A 19,222-nucleotide genomic window follows, 5' to 3' on the forward strand; every position below is an offset into this window, starting at 1 on the left:
CTACCTCATGAAGAGAGAATGCCAAGAGTGTGCAAAGCTGTCATCAAGGCAAAGGGTGGCTATTGGCTACATTTATGGTTACTACATGATTCAATATGTGTTATTTCATAGTTACTATTTCATAGTTACTACATTATTCTACAATGTAGAAAATAGTAAAAATAAAGAAAAACCCTTGAATGAGTAGGTGTTCTAAATCTTTTGACCAGTAGTGTATACTATGGATAATATAATAATAATAATAATAATATAATAATATAATCTTTTTGACTTACAGTCAGTGTATACATTCTATGGATGGTGGTGTGGCCCAGTATACCAACAATGGCCTCGCTATTTCACCTTTGAAACACACACGTACACACACTGTTCTTCTTCAGATTTTATAACCAGTTTGGGGCCTTCTCAGTACATTCACACTGCCTTCTCCACACTGCCAAAAACCAATGAACACTCAAGAGTTTACCGGTTTCAATAGAGGGCTGGCTTTATGTTAATGACCACCACCTTTGTCTTAAGACCTCTTACCAGTGAAGTGAAGAAGTCATTCCTTTAGTCTAGATGTCTTAATCTTTCATAAATGTATACACATTCCTCTAAAATCACATTAACGTTATTTCCGATGGTCATTTACTGATCATGCAGATACAAAAATAATGTAATGGATGCAGTTGTATTAATAATGTACAATAATAATACAGATTTGGACCTTAGACACATACTTTACAGTATTAAGTCATTGAAATCAATATACATCTATACTTGCAGTTTATTATAAGTCAACCAGTTTGTATAGAGACAGTTTACCCACTGCAGTGCTAGCACAAGTCAAAGGTCATGGTATGGGTTGGTGTCTGTTGTCCTTGTGAAGGTTTAATAATCACAGCATTCGTTCAGGGTCAAAGGTCGAGTTCCAGGGCGACTACATTGCTGATGTTGCATTGCATCAATCAATGGTTATGTGTCACGTCATCAACTGGGCAGTCAGGCATCAGATTGCTATATTATATCATGTGGTTAGCTGATGTGTTAAACACCTACCCAGGCGTTGTGAGATCTGGCATGCATCTGCAATGTAGTCTGCCTGGAACTTCAACATATACTGTAGCTCAGACAGGGTGTCTGAAAGTTGTGTGATATGTGCCTATATATCACTAGATGTCACATTAACTATATATTCTACTGTACGTACTGTATGGGAACTCACCACGGGAAAAACATTTTTTTTTTTTTTAAGTGGGTAATGTATCCTCTTTATCGACATAACTGTGCATTATTAATCCACCACCATCAGCTCAAGTCGCCTCAGAAACAATATGGCTTTACTCTTACAACAGAAGGACATTGCGATGCATGTGCACAGGGTTGACGACTTCATATACATTCATGGTAACCCCAATGTTAAACCCAATGTGTATCATGTGTGTATTACTGAGGAAGAATCCCACAGGTATAGCACTTAAATATCCCCATTTTGCTATTTCCTTCAGTAGAATATTCATCTTTTCAACTACTATGCGTTACCAATGAGAAATCGTTGTAGCAACATTGTAGTATCAGACCTACTGTTCTGCTTACATTGTAGTATCAGACCTTCTGTTCTGCTTGGTCAATATTAGCCTGGTCTTAGATCTGTATATGCAGCCATGACTATCACTGTGGTAGGGTACAATGAATGGCTAAAGCACATAGACTACAGATAGAACCAGGCTACTCAATCACTGCCTCATCTAAACAAATGAGCTATTTAATAACACCAAGCAATTGCCTCCCTTGACACAGACCAAACAGAGGACTGCAGGCCTTCAATGGTGGTTCAGGAATATACAGTAGAAGCCTTGGTGTGTGTAGTACTGCAACATAGAAATAAAATAGGTAGATTATATTTTATATATTGCAAAACACACCTCAGTAAATCATTGCTCACCTTCTTGTCTATGCTAGCCTGGTTAAACCACACTGAACGTTGCACTCACCAAGTGAAACAATGGTGAGCACAATAACAACACATTTAACCAGGCTATGGCAATGCCTATCTATGTGTTGATGGATATGGATGCGCTAAGAGCCATGCAATACATGATGTGAGGTCTCACTGCGTTTTTGTTCTAAGCAATAAGATTGTGAGCCCCATACTTAATCCTCCTGGCACCATTGGGAGCCAAATAGACAGATAGTTCAAATAAATTAAGCTATTTAAAATCAAATAAATTCTACTGCAAATTATTTTTGAGTCCAACCATCTCCCTTACACATAGAGCCAAGAGATTTTCTTGACCACATGATAACTGTTTAACTTTCTACCAACCTCCTGTCTCTTCTGGATTCTTTTTGTGAGTTTCAGCATGAATGTACATATAGTAACAAGAGATAAATAAATATATACTGAAGTATATTCATTGTTGATGACTGGTGTGGCGTTTGTATTTTTCCTACAGAACGTACCTTTCAGTTCTATAACATTAAACACATCATTAATGACAACACAACACCGGTCACTGATAACTGATGTTTTTCTTTTATTGACAAACTAAACCATTACATTAATCTACTTAAAATAATAATAATTTCTCACTTTCATGCACTGTAAACGTAACATCGGCATCATCAGTTTGAGGGACAGGAGCGAGTGCTGACATGGTGATAAGCCCAAAGGACAAAACCTTCTCTTTACAGATATGAAGCAGGGCCCTCATATTTTAATATTAATGACACATGGGTGATTGTAACAGGGTAATACACCTCCAAGAAGGTCTAGGGTGGCCTGTCCCAAGGGGAGAGGGCTGAAGTTGCCCATAATCACTGATCTATGATCAGTTCTGCATTTATAGCCCATAATGGTTATGGTTTGGATTGGAAGAGGTTTAAGCTGATCCTAGATCTGTGCCTAAGGGCAACATCTACTGGGGCCAAGGCGGGTGTGGTGGTTACAAGGCAAGCAGGAGGCTCGTGGGACAGTGGAGGACCTCCCCTCCTCTTAGCGCAAGGACCAGATGTAGTACGGAGCCTCCCTGGATCTTGTAGTCTGCTGCTGTCTTCTCATCGTTCCTGAGGGAAAGAAACTGATATTAGGAAGAGAGGGACAACTTCATTCTCATGCACAAACTGTTATTTTTGTGTGTGTTGTTATCTGACCACTGACTAGAGAGAATGTCTGTGGACGTGTACTCTTCCTAGGAAGACGGGTTGCCTCCGACATTAACAATGGTCCAGTGCTGTTGCCCTAGGTCTGGAACTTCCAAGACTAATGCGGCGCAATCACTTGAACACAGAGAATATATAAGCTAAGGTTTCTTTTACACATGATTCATTCCACGATGTTGCCTCTGTGCCTTACATTTGTTTCCCACTGTAGATCAACCTCTGCTGCTGAGGCGGAATCCCCTCTTTCTCCTCCACTCGCTCTTTAATCCTCTCCACCTGACAAGAGACGAGCCAGAAAATACACACACTGAATACATAATATCACTGTATGGTTTCACTGAGGGCTGTGGCATGCGCGCGCGCACACACACACACACACACACACACACACACACACACACACACACACACACACACACACACACACACACACACACACACACACACACACACACACACACACACACACACACACACACGCAAGGAACAATGGGAATAGTGGAAAAAATTATAGCACATACCTTGTCTGTGGGCTCTATGTCAATCTCAATTTCTTTCCCAGTGAGTGTCTGAGAGACAGACATTGATCAAATAGTTAGTCATGTTAAGAGGATGCCTTCATAACCAGCACACGTCAGTTAGTTACTTATGATCCAAGTTATTCGATTCTTATTTTATGGACGCATGTAGCTAGCCAGCTACTGACTGTGTGCACTGAGCAGCTGAATTAAAACCTAAACTAGCCAAATTGCTTGTGTGGCTGCATATACTGTATGTGTCTAACTTTCTCTTACCTTGACTTTAATCAACATTTTGACTTATTTTGTTTTCTAAACACAATTATATTATAACTGAATTGGTATCTGTGTAATATCAGATAAATGTGGTATCCTGCTTAGCTACAACATGAGACATTTCTACACCAATCTTTCTTTGTCGCAAATAATTCAATTGAAGTTCCTGTGTTTCTCAGAAATAGGTCCCACTATTCTCCGTGCTCACAACGAAATAGTTCCGCGATGTGCTTAGTAAACTACGGTGTTACGTTTTCTCCGTCCAAAAGTTGTATTAGATTAAATGTTTATTTAAATAGTTTAGTTACTGTTCGACAAATCCCTAGAGGTAGCCCCATAACTACTGTTAAAAAAATACATTTTCGTAGACCTTTTTAAAAACGTACGTAAATGAGTCTTAGGAATTACGTAAATTCGTCTTTATTTGTAGTCTTCTCAACCTCCACTGCACCAGAAATATCACAGATAGCCGAATAATAGAACTACAATAATGGCTTTACAGTAAAGACCCGTCCTCTTAAACATTCATGTCTCGCATTTGTAGCGGAAACAGTGCTGGTGAAATAAGATATCTTTCTCGCGCATTTCATAACGGTAAGAAGTTTATGCCTCATTTCGTAGAGAAGAATATGGTTACTTATATAATTACATCTAACCGTACAGATATAGGGAATTTAACCTAATTTGGCGGTTTTGATTCAATATTAGCTAACCTTGAATTTTGACAGGACCATCGAAATGACAGAAGGATAGCCTGTATTGACTATATTTTTTTCGAGTAGCTACGTTACATGTCGACACCTGCTTGTCGAAAATCTGATTCCAAAATCATGGGCATTAATATGGAGTTGGTCCCCCCTTTGCTGATATAACAGCCTCCACTCTTCTGGGAAGTCTTTCCACCAAATGTTGAAACACTGCTGCAGGGACATGCTTGCGTTCAGCCACAAGAGCATTAGTGAGGTTGGGCGATTCGGCCTGGCTTGCAGTTGGCATTCCAATTCATCCCAAAGGTGTTTGATGGGGTTGAGGTCAGGGCTCTGTGCAGGCCAGTCAAGTTCTTCCACACCGATCTCAACAAACCATTTCTGTATGACCTTGCTTTGTGCACGGGGGCATTGCCATGCGGAAACAGGAAAGGGCCTTCCCCCAAACTGTTGCCACAAAGTTGGAAGCACAGAATCATCTAGAATGTAATTGTAAGCTGTAGCGTTAGATGGCGCCGAAGAACATGACTGACGTTTTACATTCTCCCAACCAATTGTGCAATAAAAAAAAAATTAATGTGTTTTTTGTAACTTATTTCGTAACTTATTGTGTACATAATATTGCTGCTTCCGTCTCTTATGACCGAAAATAACTTCTGCAGATCAGAAAAGCCATTACTCACCGCGGACTGGAAGAAACGTTTTCCGTTAACGAGTCCGACGAGAAGGATATCCTGCTTTCACTGGAACAGGCCCAGATCCACGCCTTTTGGGTGAAGAAAAGACACCGGAAAAGGGGACGCAGATCGGGGATCGTTCTGAGAATCCGGAGGCGCGCGAGCAAACTCCCAGTGCCTTCCATTCTCCTTGCTAACGTGCAATAGTTGGAAAATAAAATTCATGACCTACTATTAAGATTATCCTGCCAAAGGGACATTAAAAACTGTAACATCTTATGTTTCACCAAGACGTGGCTGAATGAAGAAACTGCCAATTTAGAGCTGGTGGGATTTCCATGCACCGGCAGAACAGAGACGGTACCTCTGGTAAGACGAGGAGTGGGGGTGTGGTGTCTTTTTGTCAATAACAGCTGGTGCATGATGTCTAATATTAAAGAAGTCTCGAGGTATTGCTCGCATGAGGAAGAGTACCTTATGATAAGCTGTCGACCACACTATCTACTAAGAGAGTTCTCATCTGTATTATTCGTAGCCGTCTATTTCCCACCACAAAGCGAAGCTGGCACTTAGACCACTCTCAACCAACTCTATAAGGCCATAAGCAAAGAAGAAAATGCTCACCCAGAATCGGCACTCCTAGCCGGGGACTTTACTGCAGACAAACATCAATCAGTTTTAACAAATTTTTACGAGCATGTCACGTGCAATCAGGAAAGAAAAAAAAGCACCAGCTGTTCTGGATGACTGTGTGATAACGCTCTCGGTAACTGATGTGAACAAAACCTTTAAACAGGTCAACATTCACAAAGCCGCTGGGCCAGACGGATTACCAGGACGTGTACTCAAAACATGCGTGGACCAACTGGCAAGTGTCTTCACTGACATTTTCAACCTCTCCCTGACCGAGTCTGAAATACCTACATGTTTCAAGCAGACCACCGTAGTCCCTGTGCCCAAGGAAGTGACGGTACCTACCTAAATGATTACTGCCCCGTGGCACTCACGTCGGTAGCCATGAAGTGCTTTGAAAGGCTGGTCATGGCTCACTCGCACTCCACACTGTCCTTTCTCAATTGGACAAAAGGAACACCTATGGGAGAATGCTGTTCATTGACTACAACTCAGCATTCAACACCAAAGTGCCCACAAAGCTCATCACTAAGCTAAGGACTCTGGGACTAAACACCTCACTCTGCAACTGGATCCTCGACTTCCTGACAGGACTCCCCCTGGTGGTAAGAGTAGGTAACAACACATCTGCCACGCTAATCCTTAACACTGGGGCCCCACAGGGGTGTGTACTTAGTCCCCTCCTGTATTCCTTGTTCACCCACGACTGCGTGGCCAAACACGACTCCAACACCATCATTAAGTTTGCTGACGAGTTTGCTGATCTCTGACAATGATGAGACAGCCTATAGGGAGGAGGTCAGAGAACTGGCAGTGTGGTTTGATTTGATTTGAAGATTTCCCTTCACTGGAACTAAGGGGCCTAGCTCGAACAATTAAAAACAACCCCAGACCATTATTCCTCCTCTACCAAACTTTACAGTTAGCACTGTAGATGTAGGTGGTGTTCTCCTGGCACCCGTCAAAACCCAGATTCGTCCATCGGACTGCCAGATAGTGAAGCGTGATTCATCACTCCAGAGAACACGTTTCCACTGCTTCAGAGCAGCTTTACACCACCCCAGCCGACGCTTGGCATTATGCATGGTGATCTTAGGCTTGTGTCTAGCTGCTCGGCCATGGAAACCCATTTCATGAAGCTCCCAACTAACAGTTATTGTGCTGACGTTGCTTCCAGAGGCAGTTTGGAACACAGTAGTGAGTGTTGCAACCAAGGATAGATGATTTTTACGCTCTACACGCTTCAGCACTCGGCAGTCCCGTTCTGTGAACTTATGTGGCCTACCACTTCGCGGCCGAGCCGTTGTTGCTCCGAGACGTTTCCACTTCACGATAACAGCACTTACAGTTGACTGGGGCAGCTTTAGCAGGGCAGAAATTTGACGAACTGACTTGTTTGAAAGGTGGCATCCTACGACGGTGCCACTTTGAAACTTTCTATAGTAATTTGAAACTTTCTATAGTAGTGAACTGAAATTCATTAGTCACAAGCGATATCTCAATTGGCCCATTATGGATATTCTGTTCATTTGATAGTGATGATCATAAAATGACTTTAAACATTTTAATGGGTGTATTGTTTTTCTTGCCCCACCGTCACTAAAATGAACAGACCCTCAATGGGATTTTATGCAAAAATGTGCCTACTCTGTTTTCTGTGACCTATTTGTAAGGCACACATTGTTTATCACATTCTCCCTCGTTTTTTCTTATGTTTGATTGGAATTTGTTTAATCATACAAATGCAGAAATGTGCATTTGTCTATGAATTAATACAAATATTGTGTGTGCATTTGTTCGTTAAGTTTGAGTGAGTGTGTGTGTATGGGGAGGGTTGTGGAGTGGTAACTGATTACATGCAAGTTGTGGGAACGTAAGTTTTTGGTTTGACATTGTTTCTGGGAGCAAGTCCATACGTTTCCTGACTGGTAAAACTGATTTACTAATTTCTTTAAATGCACTGAGAACAGAAGTGAAAATGTAGCCTGTTCTGGGAACGTTTATTTTTAGGTTGCAGCGAGGTTCTGAAAAGGTTTTACTATGGTTCCTTGAATGTTTTCCTGGGAGGTTTTATTAACGCCCTCAAAACAAAAATTACAGTTTTTTTGGAGGTTTTTGTTTTTCTTAAAACTTTTACTGAATTCCATGTTTTTTTTTACGCATGCAAAGCTGTTCATTTTAGTCTATTCAAACCATGTGTCAAACTTATTCCATGGAGGGCCGAGTGTCTGCGGGTTTTCGCTTCAGCCTTGTACTTGATTGATGAATTAAGGTCACTAATTAGTAGGGAACTCCCCTCACCTGGTAGTTTAGGTCTTAATTGAAAGGAGAAAACAAAAACCTGCAGACACATGGCTCTCCATGGAATGAGTTTGACGCCGCTGATATAAAATGTACAAAGCTGTCATCAAGCCAAGGGTGACTATATAAAATATATTCTGGTTTGTTTTAACGCTTTTTTTTGGTTACAACATGATTCAATATGTGTTGTTTCATAGTTTTGATGTCTTCACTGTTGTTCAACAATGTAGAAAATAGTCAAAGTAAAGAACCCCTTGAATGAGTAGGGAGTTTTTGACCAGTAGTGTAAGTTAGAAGAAATATGAATACAGACTTACTCTTAATTGGCCAATGCCTGACAGCTCAACACATACATACAGTTCAACTGCATGTAGACTCTAGTGTCAGATTCAAGCTGACTGTAACCTTAACATGGACAACTACGATTGCCCTTTTGTCATACACGATACGTCCCATTGACTTTATAATATAAGGCATGCCCTCTCCTCAAATCCACCACACTCAATCAGTTTCCTACCTATCGCCATTCCTGTGCTTATCCCTAGGTATTTGCCTGGCACATTTTCTCTTCTATGCATGACAGACCACATTGGCTGTTCCACTGGATGTCATAAGTTGAATGCACCAATTTGTAAGTCGCTCTGGATAAGAGCGTCTGCTAAATGACTTAAATGTAAATGTAAACCATGAGGAAACCTGTAGGAAATATTATGCTGAAGTACGGAAATTCCCACATATATTTTTTCTTAGCATTCTCTAAACTAGCCTGTTTGAGAACATAGCCACTGACAAACCAGTTGGAGAACGTTCCTAGAAGGTAACCATGTTTTAACTTTAAGGAAACGTCCTGTTAAAGTAGCCTAATGAAATACCAAGAAAATAATGTTTCTTGTCAAGTTCGTTAAATGTGCTGAGAATGTTCCAAAGCCAAGCAACTACCCTGCACCATTCCCAGAAAGTTGTGAGAAGGTTGTATGCAAAATAACCATAGGACAACCATACAGTACACTCACCAAGCTCTAAGAAACATATGGTTATCATAATGTTAGCTGAGATGTAATCTGATTACAACAAAAAAGTAAAAGTCAATTTAATCAGTTACATTACATGCAAAAAATATTGTAATCAGATTACAGATGCTTTTGAAAAACTAGATGATGACTTATTGAATTATTGTTCCATTCACTTAGGATGTTTGTTCCGCCTGAGCGAGTCTGACCACAAGTCAGAGACCGCTATGATCACACGCCAGATGTATTTGATGGATTATTTTTGTCTTCTACTAATACCTTTTAAGGGGAAAGTAATCCAAAAGTAACTGAAAGTAATTACGGATTTGGGTAATCCAGAAAATACGTTACTGATTCAAATTTAGGACAGGTAACGAGTAACTGTAACGGATTACATTTAGAAAGTAACCAACACAACCTTGTGTTGGTGTGACAGCCTGTTGTATTCTGTTGTTCGTTTTGTCGACCTCATTGCAGACAGAGCAGAAAAAGATAGAACGTGTCCATACTACAGATACTACCAGCAGTAGAAATGCCTCGCATTGAGAATGACATCAAGTTGGACTTCAAGGATGTACTTCTCCGTCCGAAACGAAGCACACTCAAGTCCCGTAGTGAGGTGCATAACTCCTTTGTCCTATTTTGTACTCTTTATGTATTGTTCTGTTGTATTCAAATACCCATTTTGTACCAGACAAACACAGCGTATCGCTCTTCAATAAAAATGAAGGCTTTTTCTCTAATTATAACACGTCTGTCTGTCCCTCCGTACGTACGTATGTCTGTCTTTGTCTTTTTGCCTGCCTGCTTTTCTGCCTGTCTGCCTGTCTGTCTGTCCTTCTCCTCCAGGTGGACCTGATGAGATGTTACACCTTCAGGAACTCCAAGGGAAGCTACAGAGGAATCCCCATTGTTGCAGCCAACATGGACACTGTCGGCACCTTCGAGATGGCTCTGGCTTTGTCCAAGGTATAGACAGAGAGAAATACATAGTGTGTGTATATACATCATTGGGTATAGATAGCAAAAAAGCAATCATCAACCTCCTCCCTCAGTCCAACCTTCTAATACTAAACAACCTCTTCTCCCACAAATATCCCCTCCTGGCTCCCATAGAAAGCAAACTACAAATACAGTACAGTGCCTTCGGAAAGTTTTCAGACACTCTTTTCCACATTTTGTCACGTTACAGTCTTGTTGTAAAATGTATTCAATGTTTTTTTCCCCTCCTCATCAATCCACACACAATACCCCATAATAACAAAGCAAAAACATGTTTTTAGAAATGTTTACTAATTTATTAAAAATAAAAAAACTGAAATATCACATTTACATAAGTGTTCAGACCCTTTACTCAGTACTTTGTTGAAGCACCTTTGGCAGCGATTACACCATTGAGTCTTCTTGGGTATGATGCTACAAGCTTGGCACACCTGTATTTGGGGAGTTTCTCCCATTCTTCTCCGCAGATCCTCTCAATCTCTGTCAGGTTGGATAGGGAGCGTTGCTGCACAGCTATTTTCAAGTCTCTCCAGAGATGTTCAATCGGGTTCAAGTCCGGACTCTGCCTGGGCCACTCAAGGACTTTCAGAGACTTGCCCCGAAGCCACTCCTGCATTGTCTTGGCTGTGTGCTTAGGGTCATTGTAATGTTGGAAGGTGAACCTTCACCCCAGTCTGAAGTCTTGAGCACTCTGGAGCAGGTTTTTATCAAGGATCTCTCTGTACTTGCTCAGTTCATATTTTCCTCGATCCTGACTAGTCTCCCAGTCCCTGCCAATGAAAAACATCACTGCAGCATGATGCCGCCACTACCATGCTTCACCATAGGGATGTTGCCAGGTTTCCTCCAGACGTGACGCTTGGCATTCAGGCCAAAGAGTTCAATCTTGGTTTCATCAGACCAGATCATCTTGTTTCTCATAGTCTGAGAGTCTTTAAGGTGCCTTTTGGCAAACTCCAAGCGGGCTGTCATGTATGTGACTTTTACTGAGGAGTGGCTTCTGCCTGGCAAATCTACCATAAATACCTGATTGGTGGAGTGTTGCAGAGATGGTTGTCCTTCTGGAAGGTTCTCCCATTTCCACAGAGGAACTCTAGAGCTCTGTCAGAGTGACCATCGTGTTCTTGGTCACCTCCCTGACCAAGGTCCTTTTCCCCCGACTGCTCAGTTTGGCCGGGCGGCCAGCTCTAGGAAGAGTCTTGGTGGTTCCAAACTTCTTCCATTTAAGAATGATGGAGGCCACTGTGTTCTTGGGGATCTTCAATGCTGCGTAAATGTTTTGGTACCCTTCCCCAGATCTGTGCCTCGACACAATCCTGTCTCAGAGTTCTACGGACAATTCCCTCGACCACATGGCTTGGTTTTTGCACTGTCAATTGTGGGACCTTCTATAAACAGGTGTGTGCCTTTCCAAATCATGTCCAATCAATTGAATTTACCACAGGTGGACTCCATTCAAGTTGTAGAAACATCTCTCAAGTATGATCAATGGAAACAGGATGCACCTGAGTTCAATTTCGAGTTTTATAGCTCTGAATTCTTATGTAAATAAAGTATTTCTGTTCCTTATTTTTTTTATACATTTGCAAACATTTCTAAAAACCTTTTTTCACCTTGTCATTATGTGATATTGTGTGTAGATCTGAGGATTTTTATATTTTTTGAATAACGCTGTAACGTAACAAAATGTGGAAAAAGTCAAGGGGTCTGAATACTTTCTGAAGTCTCTGTACACATAGGTTTTATAACTTTAAAGGTGTTTGTAAAGTAAGTGTTCTTGTCTCTCTTTCTCCCCCACAGTTCACACTCTTCACTGCCATTCACAAGCACTATTCAGTAGATGACTGGAAGGAGTTTGCAACAAAGAATCCAGAATGTGTACCGGTACGTTGAAACAACTCCTTGTAATAACTGTATGACAAGACTCCTCTTGTTTTCAAATGATGTGTTAATTTGGTCTCTCTATCTATTTCTCTCGCTCTCTGACTCTCTCGCTCCCTCTCTCTTAGTGTATGGCAGTCAGCACAGGGACAGGCGAAGGGGACTTTGAAAGGCTGGGTGAGATCACAGCTGCTGTGCCTCAGCTCCAGTACATCTGTGTGGATGTGGCCAATGGCTACTCTGAGCACTTTGTCCACTTTGTTAAAGACGTGCGCCTGAAGTACCCGACACACACCATCATGGTCAGTGACTCCTCTACGCTGTCTTTTCCATTGGGCGAACTCTGGTTAGGCCTTTTGGAGCGTTTTTACAGTGATGATATTGTTGATAGTTGATACGTCTCAAATCACACTATTCCCGAGGGCTCTTGTCGAAGTAGTGCACTCAGGGTGTCAATTGAAGCCATATAGGACTAGTCAAAAGTAGTGCACTATATAGTAGTGCACCATTTAAAGTGATTGTGTTGTCTTTGCCACAGGCGGGGAATGTGGTTACCGGGGAGATGGTGGAGGAGCTGATCCTCGCTGGCGCTGACATCATCAAAGTGGGCATCGGACCAGGTGATGTCATAAACTGGGGACTATCACATTGTTGTTTTTTCTGGATCGTCGTATTGAATTGAAGGCTTAGTGTGATCATACTGATAAACACCTAACTTTCTGTCTGTATGTCTGTCTGTAGGGTCTGTGTGCACCACCCGTAAGAAAACAGGGGTGGGTTATCCCCAGCTGAGCGCTGTGATAGAGTGTGCAGATGCTGCCCACGGCCTGGGCGGACACATCATCTCTGTAAGCCTCCATTATTATTATACACCTATAGTTATACACTCACATCCTTTTGGCTCAACAGTGTTTATAAAACGTTTATACACCCTGAACATCATTATACACACATACAGTACATTTGGAAAGTTTTCAGACCCCTTCACTTTTTCCACGTTTTGTTCTAAAATATATATTTTTTAAAGTATAATCTCATCAATCTACACACAATACCCCATAATGACAAAGCGAAAACAGGTTTTTAGACATTTTTGCTAATTTATAAAAGATAAAAAACAGAAATACCTTATTCATATAATTATTCAGAACCCTTTGCTACGAGACTCGAAATTGAGTTTAGGTGCGTCCTGTGTAATGAACTTCGTCTGCTGTTAGAAGAGAGGCAGACCGAAATGCAGCGTGTAGGTTACTCATGACCTTTAATAATGATAAAGCGGTACATGAAATAATTGAAAATCCAAAAACAACAAACAAGTGAAACAAATTACAGCCTATCTGGTGACTAACACAAAGACAGGTACAATCACCCACGAAATACAACGCGCACTCAAGCTACCTAAATACGGTTCCCAATCCGAGACAACTAGAATCAGCTGACTCCAATTAGGAATCGCCTCAGGCAGCCAAGCCTAACTAGACACACCCCTAATAATACACACTCCCAATTAATACAAACCCAATACGAAATAACAACATATAAACCCATGTCACACCCTGGCCTACCCAAACATATAACAAAAACACAAGATACAATGACCAAGGCGTGACATCCTGTTTACTTTGATCATATTTGAGATGTTTCTACAACTTCATTGGAGTCCACGTGGGGTAAATTAAGTTGATTGGACATGATTTGGAAAGGCACACACCTGTCTAAAGAAGATCCCACAGTTGACAGTGCATGTCAGAGCAAAAACCAAGTCATGAGGTCGAAGGAGTTGTCCGTAGAGGTCCGAGACAGGTTTGTGTCGAGGCACAGATCTGGGGAAGGTTACCAAAAAATGTCTGCATCATTGAAGATCCACAAGAACACAGTGGCTTCCATCATTCTTAAATGGAAGAAGTTTGGAACCACCAAGACTCTTCCTAGAGCTGGCCGCCCGGCCAAACTGAGCTATCTGGGGAGACGGACATTGGTCAGGGAGGTGACCAAGAACCCGATGGTCACTCTGACAGAGCTCTAGAGTTCCCCTGTGGAAATGGGAGAACCTTCCAGAAGGACAACCATCTCTGCAGCACTCCACCAATCAGGCCTTTATCGTAGAGTGGCCAGACAAAAGCCACTTCTCAGTAAAAGGCACACGAGGCACCTAAAGGACTCTGACTATGAGGAACAAGATTCTCTGTTCTGATGAAACCAAGATTGAACTCGTTGGCCTGAATGCCAAGCGTCACGTTTTGAGGAAACCTGGCACCATCCCTATGGTGAAGCATGGTGGTGGCAGAATCATGTTGTGGGGATGTTTTTCAGGGGCAGGGACTGAGATACTAGTCAGGATCGAGGGAAAGTTGAACAGAGCAAAAAACAGAGAGATCCTTGATGAAAACCTGCTCCAGAGCACTCAGGACCTCAGACTGAGGCAAAGGTTCACCTTCTAACAGGTCTTGGATGTGTGCTTAGGGTTGTTGTCAACGCAAGAGTGGCGTCGGGACAAGTCTCTAAATGTCCTTGATTGGCCCATCCAGAGCCCGGACTTGAACCCGATCGAACATCTCTGGAGAGACCTGAAAATAGCTGTGCAGCGACGCTCCCCATCCAACCTGACAGAACTTGAGAGGATTTGCAGAGAAGAATGGGAGAAACTTCCCAAATACAGGTGTGCCAAGTTTGTAGCGTCATACCCAAGAAGACTTGATGCTCTAATCGCTGCCAAATGTGCTTGAACAAAGTACTGAGTAAAGGGTCTGAATACTTATATGTAATTTTGGAACATATACATTTCAAAAAAAAATCAAAAGACCTGTTTTTGCTTATGGGCTATTGTGTGTAGATTGATGAGGATTTTTAACAAATCCATTTTAGAATAAGGCTGTAACGTAACAAAATGTGGAAAAGGTCAAGGGGTCTGAATACTTTCTGAATGAACTGTACATTCAAAGTACATTCAAAGTATTGGGACAGTGACACATTATTTTTGGTTGATTTGTTTCTGTACTCCAGCACTTTGTATTCTAAATTATACAATGACTATGGGATTAAAGTGCAGACTGACAGCTTTAATTTGAGGGTATTTCCATCCATATCTGGTGAACCGTGTAGAAATTACAGCATTTTTTTTAACATAGTCCCTCCATTGTTATGCAGGTGAATGAGGACCCAAAAGCGACTTGGCGAAAACAGAGTCTTTAATCCAGTAAAGTAAATTTACAATCATAAGGCATAATTCCACTCGTAATGACGAGAACAGACTGGAGACTCGATCAAGAACTGCAGGTTGCCTCGGGAAGGCACTTGAACGTAGCAGACTCAGACACCTGCTCACCACGCAGCATCTGAGGGAAACACGACACGACAGGGCGATACACAGACACAGCACGGTGAACAATAGACAAGGATCCGACAGGGCAGAAACGGAAAACAAGGGGAGAAATAGGGACTCTAATCAGGGAAAAAGATAGTGAACAGGTGTGGGAAGACTAATTGATTGATTAGGGGAATAGGAACAGCTGGGAGCAGGAACGGAACGATAGAGAGAAGAGAGAGAGGAAGGGAGAGAGAAAAAGGGGAACGAACCTAAAAAGACCAGCAGGGGGAAAATGAACAGAGGGAAAAGCAAAATGACAAGACAATCTAAGACAAAACATGACATCCATTTTAGGGGACCTAAAGTATTGGGACAATTTCACTTATAGTGTAGTCAAAAGTTTAGTATTTTGTCTCATATTCCAAGCAGAATACATCGAGATTGTGACTCTACAAACTTGTTGGATGCATTTGCTGTTTGTTTTGTTTGTGTTTTCGATTATATTTGTGCCCAATACAAATGAATGGTAAATAATGTATTGTGTCATTTTGGAGTCACTTTTATTGTAAATAAGAATAGAATATGTTTCTATCACATCTACAATGAATGTGGACGCTATGACTCGTCATTATTCACAATTCATTCAGGACTATCCGTAATCACTGTAGCATCCACATTAATGTGCAAATGTTTAAAACATTATATTCTTATTTACAAACAAGGCGTGTCACTGTCCCTGTACATACAAAGATTGTTCCGTAGGCAGAGACTTTGCCTGAAAATGTGCACGATCTTATTATTCCCTATTTCCGTTTCTCTCATAAAGGATGGTGGATGCACTTGCCCTGGTGATGTTTCCAAGGCTTTTGGTGAGTTTTGTAACGGTCAAATTCGATTTTTCAGCTCACAGAGCACACAGTACTTACTTGAATCAGCCTTCAACCATGTACAGAGACTCTACAACAGAGTACTATGTGTCTGACACCGGCTGGATTTGCTCTGCATTTTGATTGGCTGTGTGCTGTGGTTGTGTGTGACTCACAGGTGCCGGGGCGGACTTTGTGATGCTGGGCGGGATGCTCGCCGGCCACTCAGAGAGCGGGGGCGAGGTCATCGAGAAGAACGGGAAGAAGTACAAGCTGTTCTACGGCATGAGCTCCGACACGGCCATGAAGAGGCACGCCGGGGGTGTGGCCGAGTACAGGTCAGAGATGCTACTGGCAGCAAAGCAGGAAATTAGCCGTTTTTAACTTTGTAGCACACTTTAGGGAAAGAATAAGTAGTAAGTCAGTATTGGACAAGTAAGCCTCGTCTGAGTCAGAACGGCCCACAGGGGCATGCCAGGAACCTATCTCCTGTTTCTGTAGAATGAGGCAGCTTGATGTACAAGAACACCCCCTTGACAGGACTCTAATCTGGGGAAGCGTAAGAGATCGCGAAACCGTTCCCTCTTCTTCCCCCAGGGCATCTGAAGGGAAGACGGTAGAGGTAGTCTACAAGGGTCCCGTGGACGTGACCATACGGGATGTCCTGGGTGGGGTACGCTCCACCTGTACCTACGTGGGTGCAGGGAAGCTCAAGGAGCTCAGCCGCAGGACCACCTTCATCAGGGTCACCCAGCAGCTCAACACCGTCTTTGGGAACGATAACTAGGCGAGGCCCAGGCTGGTTCACACACACACATACACACATATACACACACCATACCGTTGATAGTAAGAATCAGTCAGTTGAGAAACTTAAACCTAGGATAAATGTTTGGTTGCCAAAACCAAAACCTTTTTAGATAATACTATCAAACAATCCCTTAACTAAGAGTCATATTTAAGCAAAAGGCATTAGGGGGTGTGGTATATGGCCAATATACCATGGCCAAGGGCTGTTCTTAAACACGACGCAACGCGGAGTGCCTGTATACATCCCTTAGCCGTGGTATATTGGCCATATACCACAAACCCTCGAGGTGCCTTATTGCTATTATAAACTGGTTACCAACCTAATTATAGCAGTAAAACTAAACATTTTGTCATACCAATCAGCATTCAGGGCTCGAATCCACCCAGTTCATAATTCAACTTTAAACATATTTTGACTTATTCTAAACTGCCATAAATGTACATTTCTTGGTAAGAAGTGAACTGAGGGCACTTCAGGACGTATTTCCAGGTTTTTCTTTTGTCATCTTGCTCGATCATTCCCATTCCGCTCTGGGGGCGGTGAGTACAGGCTTCTCTCTGTGTCCAATATTATTTAACATGTCCTATCATTTCACATGATCTTGCGCTCTCTCTCTCTCTCTCTCTCTTTACCTCTCAATCCCCCATTTTCCTAACACTTCTATGCACATCCCTGTTTTTCAAGACATCTCATCGCCATGCTGTTTGAAAACCATATGCCATAAATTAATATACAGTATTTCACCGTATGAAGTATGTACTATATTGAGATTGCAAGCATTAAAAACATCTGCTTTTATTATTTTAGATAGTCAAGTGGACATACATACAGTGAAGAGATTCAGATGTTCATAATAATAACCAATACTGCCGATTTTAAAATATTTTAGATTATTTTATCCTTTTCAAAATAACTTAAATATATATTGCACTTAATGATTTGCAATGGTGTAGTATTCCAGTCGTTTTCCCCATAGAAAGTTATTTTTCTGCTATTCTCATGCGGACCAAATATTAAGGCGAGGAGGAAATAGATACTGAATGAAAATACTGACAAACAGGTGTTTCGTGTGCTGTACAGCTACAGCAGCAACTCGGTCAGTCAAATGACACACCGCATGTTGACGGGAAACTGTTGTGGAATACAAGATATAGAGTTGCAAAATTCCTGTAACTTTCCCAAAATTCCCAGGTTTTCCAGAAGTCCTGAGTGGAACTTGGATGATTCCCAGAATATGGCAGAAAAAGCAAGAAATCCAGCAAACCCCCAACCAGGATTTCTGGAGAACTTGGGAATTTTGGGAAAGGAACCGGGATTTTGCAACCCTAATTCAAAGTATTGTAGCGACCTTAACACAACACCTAGCGACCTCGTCAAGAGGTTCGGACTTCTTAGCTTAATGGTTAAGGTGTTGGCTTGACAGTCACTGGACATGGTTCCAGTCCTTGTCAGGGCTCCCTCCTGAATTCGCTACAGTATGTTTTGATGCTAAGGAAGGCAGGACATCTTTGATTGTTAACTCGATTTACTGTTAATTTCTCGCTTTGGTCAATTAGACTAGATAGAATTTCCATTCAATCAGTATTCACATTATTACTTCACTGGATATTCAGTTACTTTGCTAGAATGTTGTCTATGCATTATGATTTTAAGGTGTGCAACTGACTAGTTTTCATTATGTCTGTATATTTACTTTACTTCATAGTGTTTTCCAGGATGATTCCTTTTCATAGATTTTGGTATTAGTCAAACATGTCATGCCGTTTTTAAGCCACATTTGTTGTTGTTTCAGTCTTGTCAGTTCTGACCAGTCGGATAAACACTCCAAACAGCCTACCCGACCGCGCGGGGTCGTCCACATGGTCATAAAGCACACCGTTGCCTTGTTTTGTATCACATTCCAATAATAAAACTGAAAATGCAATTTCAGAATGACATGTCCGCCCCAGTGAAAGTCGCGCCCCTGGTTCTGACCAATAAAGAGCTTTCCATATGAGTTGTTTCACCGTTTGTTTTAGAGCAATGGTCACCATCGACCGGTCCAGCTCCAAGGCATTCCTAGATCACCAAGCATTTAGGTCAAATAAAA

At 41.8% G+C, this 19,222-nt stretch overlaps 2 protein-coding genes across 2 annotated transcripts; one reads left to right on the plus strand and one right to left on the minus strand.

Moving 5' to 3' along the window:
- Positions 1-2,495: 2,495 nt before the first annotated feature.
- LOC124014077 (NEDD8-like) lies at positions 2,496-4,128 on the minus strand. Its single transcript, XM_046328777.1, has 4 exons — positions 3,939-4,128; positions 3,666-3,713; positions 3,338-3,420; positions 2,496-3,048 (listed from the first exon to the last, which is right to left on the minus strand). Exons 1-4 carry the CDS (start codon positions 3,954-3,956, stop codon positions 2,928-2,930), a joined length of 270 nt encoding a protein of 89 aa, XP_046184733.1. The 5' UTR covers positions 3,957-4,128; the 3' UTR covers positions 2,496-2,927.
- Positions 4,129-4,390: 262 nt separating this feature from the next.
- LOC124014075 (GMP reductase 2-like) lies at positions 4,391-19,129 on the plus strand. Its single transcript, XM_046328775.1, has 10 exons — positions 4,391-4,532; positions 9,744-9,885; positions 10,116-10,235; positions 12,069-12,152; positions 12,278-12,451; positions 12,688-12,769; positions 12,891-12,997; positions 16,283-16,325; positions 16,501-16,660; positions 16,920-19,129. The coding sequence occupies exons 2-10, from the start codon at positions 9,799-9,801 to the stop codon at positions 17,107-17,109; spliced, it is 1,047 nt and encodes a 348-aa protein (XP_046184731.1). The 5' UTR covers positions 4,391-4,532; positions 9,744-9,798; the 3' UTR covers positions 17,110-19,129.
- The last annotated feature ends 93 nt before the right edge of the window (positions 19,130-19,222 follow it).

This window comes from Oncorhynchus gorbuscha, linkage group LG25 (assembly GCF_021184085.1).
Source record: "Oncorhynchus gorbuscha isolate QuinsamMale2020 ecotype Even-year linkage group LG25, OgorEven_v1.0, whole genome shotgun sequence".
NCBI classification, from domain to species: Eukaryota; Metazoa; Chordata; class Actinopteri; order Salmoniformes; family Salmonidae; genus Oncorhynchus; species Oncorhynchus gorbuscha.

Coding starts and splice junctions, on each gene's coding strand:
- LOC124014077 (XM_046328777.1), bottom strand. Junction 3,421..3,665: donor ACATAGAGCCCACAGACAAG/GTATGTGCTATA, acceptor GTCTCTTGTCAG/GTGGAGAGGATTAAAGAGCG. Junction 3,049..3,337: donor ATCTACAGTGGGAAACAAAT/GTAAGGCACAGA, acceptor TCTTTCCCTCAG/GAACGATGAGAAGACAGCAG.
- LOC124014075 (XM_046328775.1), top strand. CDS start 9,799: ATGCCTCGCATTGAGAATGACATCAAGTTGGACTTCAAGGATGTACTT. Junction 10,236..12,068: donor TGGCTCTGGCTTTGTCCAAG/GTATAGACAGAG, acceptor TCTCCCCCACAG/TTCACACTCTTCACTGCCAT. Junction 12,153..12,277: donor AGAATCCAGAATGTGTACCG/GTACGTTGAAAC, acceptor CCTCTCTCTTAG/TGTATGGCAGTCAGCACAGG.